General features: G+C 64.1%; 1 protein-coding gene across 1 annotated transcript; it reads left to right on the plus strand.

The window, feature by feature from the left end:
• Nucleotides 1-639: 639 nt before the first annotated feature.
• Nucleotides 640-2337, plus strand: LOC112403216 (sodium- and chloride-dependent creatine transporter 1-like; the record flags this gene model as incomplete). Its single annotated transcript, XM_024750581.1, has 6 exons — nucleotides 640-743; nucleotides 832-956; nucleotides 1581-1693; nucleotides 1826-1963; nucleotides 2043-2145; nucleotides 2237-2337. Coding segments are annotated over 6 exons (684 nt in total), but the record flags the coding sequence as incomplete, so codon positions are not given.
• Between the last annotated feature and the right edge of the window lie 538 nt (nucleotides 2338-2875).

Consider the following 2875-nt stretch of genomic DNA (forward strand, 5'->3'; position numbering starts at 1 on the left):
CTCCACCCTGCGCCTCCAGGCCCGGCAGCCTTCCCTCCCGAGTGGAGGTGGAGTGGGCCCGGCAGCGGCTGCCCCTTCCCTGGGGTGGGGGGCATCCCTGGCTCGCCTTCCCTCCCTTCCAGTTCCTCTCGGTTCTGGTTCTGCATCAGCTTTTGACCTTCTCGGTCTGTCTCTCTCACCTGCCTGTCTGCCCTCGGGGACCCAGCGGGGAGCGTGGACCCATCCCTCCCTCAGGGGCTCCCTGTCAGGTTGTGGGGACAACTGTGTGAACAGACACACAATACGACAGCCTGCCGGTGGTTGCGGGACACGCGGGACACGGCCAGGTCTCTGGAGGGCGGGAGCGTTCCAGCAGGGTCCGCAGAGCAGCCGCTTGGCGCTGCTTGCGTGGGAGGCAGAGGCCTTTGCTGTCGTCTTGATCTTGCCTCTGTCTCTGGCTAGCTGAGTTCTAATCCCCGGCACCAAGGACCCCCGCCTCTCTGCAGACCAGGACCTGGAGTCGGCACGGGAGGCGTGGGACCTGCCTGCGGGCTGCGGCCTCGCTCCCTGCCAGGGGAGGGCCCTGCCTCTCCCTCCCTCTGCAGCTGACCTGTGCTCGCCGTGGCTCCTCACACCTGCTCTCCCCTCGCTCATCTCCAGGTATGGATAGATGCCGGGACCCAGATTTTCTTTGCTTACGCCATTGGCCTGGGGGCCCTCACGGCCCTGGGCGGCTACAATCGCTTCAACAACAACTGCTACAAGTAGGCACTACAGCCCTGCCACCCCTGCCCTGCCTGCCCGTGGGCAGCAGGCAGTCTCACCAGCCCACACGGTCCCCTCTGCCCCCAGGGATGCCATCATCCTCGCACTCATCAACAGCGGGACCAGCTTCTTTGCTGGCTTCGTGGTCTTCTCCATCCTGGGCTTCATGGCCACAGAGCAGGGCGTGCACATCTCCAAGGTGGCGGAATCAGGTAAAGACGCCCCAAGCCCCAGCCCGGCCTCCGGAGCAGCGGCAGCTGTTGTCGTAACGGACCGTGTACGCGAACGCACACAGAATGACGTTCTGAGAAATGAGAACAATTCAAACTCAATTTGTCCCATCACTCTGGGCCAGGAGGCCTGGCTGAGCAGCTGCGAGGCACAGCTGTCCAGCCACCTCAGGCCAGGCCACGTGGAGCCCCGAGCCCCCATCCGTCTGTATCCAGGGGCCTCGGGGTAGGCCCTCACACTTGCCTGAGTGTTGTAGAGGGAAAGGTCGGCCTTTTCTGGGTCAGTGGTGATCTGCGACCACAGTAGCTGCCGGAACCCAGGTACAGAAGGCTGAGCCAGACACGCCACTCTCATGGGTACAGGTCTACCAAGGGCTCGCGGGAACCTTCCAGCCCCTGGTATGGCGCGTGCGCGCACACACACACACACACACACACACACGAGGGCTCGAGTGGCCCGGCAGTGTCTTGACAGAAGTCGAAAGGCCCTTGGCCACAGGGTGCCCTGGCATTGTCCAATCCTCTGGTACCGTGGTGCAGGGTGGAGGGGGACAGGACGTGGGTGGGGGGGCTCCAGGTGTCCACACCTTGCCCCTTCCCCCTCAGGGCCTGACCTGGCTTTCATCGCCTATCCCCAAGCCATCACGCTGATGCCTGTGGCCCTGCTCTGGGCTGCTCTGTTCTTCTTCATGCTGCTGCTGCTTGGCCTTGACAGCCAGGTTTGAGAGGGGGGACGCAAGAGAGGGGGCTGGGAGGGGGGGCGGAGGGGTGCTGGTGAGCAGAGGGCACACTGGGCGACGGGAGATGGCAGGTGGGTGGGGAGGGGCACAGCCTGAGTTGCCCGGCCACAGTTTGTAGGTGTGGACGTCTTCATCACCGGCCTGCTTGACCTCCTCCCGGCCTCCTATTACATCCGTTTCCAAAGAGAGATCTCCGTGGTCCTCTGCTGTACCCTTTGCTTTGTCATTGATCTCTCCGTGGTGACCGATGTGAGTGGGGACAGAGTGAGGGATGCCCCTGGCCTCAGGCTGCCGGCTGCCACCTTCCCTGACCTGGCTCCATCCCCAGGGCGGGATGTATGTCTTCCAGCTGTTTGACTACTACTCAGCCAGTGCCACCACGCTGCTCTGGCAGGCCTTCTGGGAGTGCGCGGTGATCGCCTGGGTGTACAGTAGGTCTGGGACGATAGGCAACACCGGGGTGCGGCGCAGTCAGGGGTGGTGCGTCTCTAGCTCTGCCCCTCTGGACTCACGTGACCCTAGGAGCCGACCGCTTCATGGACGACGTGGCCTGCATGATCGGGTACCGAGCTTGCCCCTGGATGAAATGGTGCCGGTCTTTCTTCACCATGCTGGTGTGCATGGTAAGGGCCGGGAGAGCCTTGGCAGGGCGAGGGACACTGAGGGAGGGAAGGCGAGCCAGGGAAGGCAGGCGAGGGATGCCCCTCACCCCAGGGAAGGGGCAGCCGCTGCCGGGGCCACTCCACCTCCACTCTGGAGGGAAGGCTGCCGGGCCTGGAGGCGCAGGGTGGAGAGGACTCTCTAGCCAGGGTGTGGGGATCAAGTGGTCCGGACTGAAGTCTCTGCCCCTCCTCGGGTTCTGGCCCTGGTGCCGTCTCCTCCCGTGGCAGCAGTGGTTGCTGGCAGACACCCACACCGCCCCAGGCAGTGCTGCCCCCAGGCCTGCCGTCACCCTTGCTGTATCTTTTCCGTTGACTTGACCCCCTTCCAGACACAGAAGTAGACCAGCACTCAGCAGACACAGGGTCACCTCCCAGCTGAGGGCCCCCGGAACCTCCAGGCCCCCGGAGAGCCACAAGACTTTGTTCCTGGGGGAGGGAAAGCCCACGAGGTCTGTGCCACCAAACGGCCAGGAGACTGGGGGTGGTCCTGCGGTGGGGG

This window comes from Neophocaena asiaeorientalis, unplaced genomic scaffold, assembly GCF_003031525.2.
Source record: "Neophocaena asiaeorientalis asiaeorientalis breed wild unplaced genomic scaffold, Neophocaena_asiaeorientalis_V1.1 scaffold1620, whole genome shotgun sequence".
Lineage (NCBI taxonomy): Eukaryota > Metazoa > Chordata > Mammalia > Artiodactyla > Phocoenidae > Neophocaena > Neophocaena asiaeorientalis.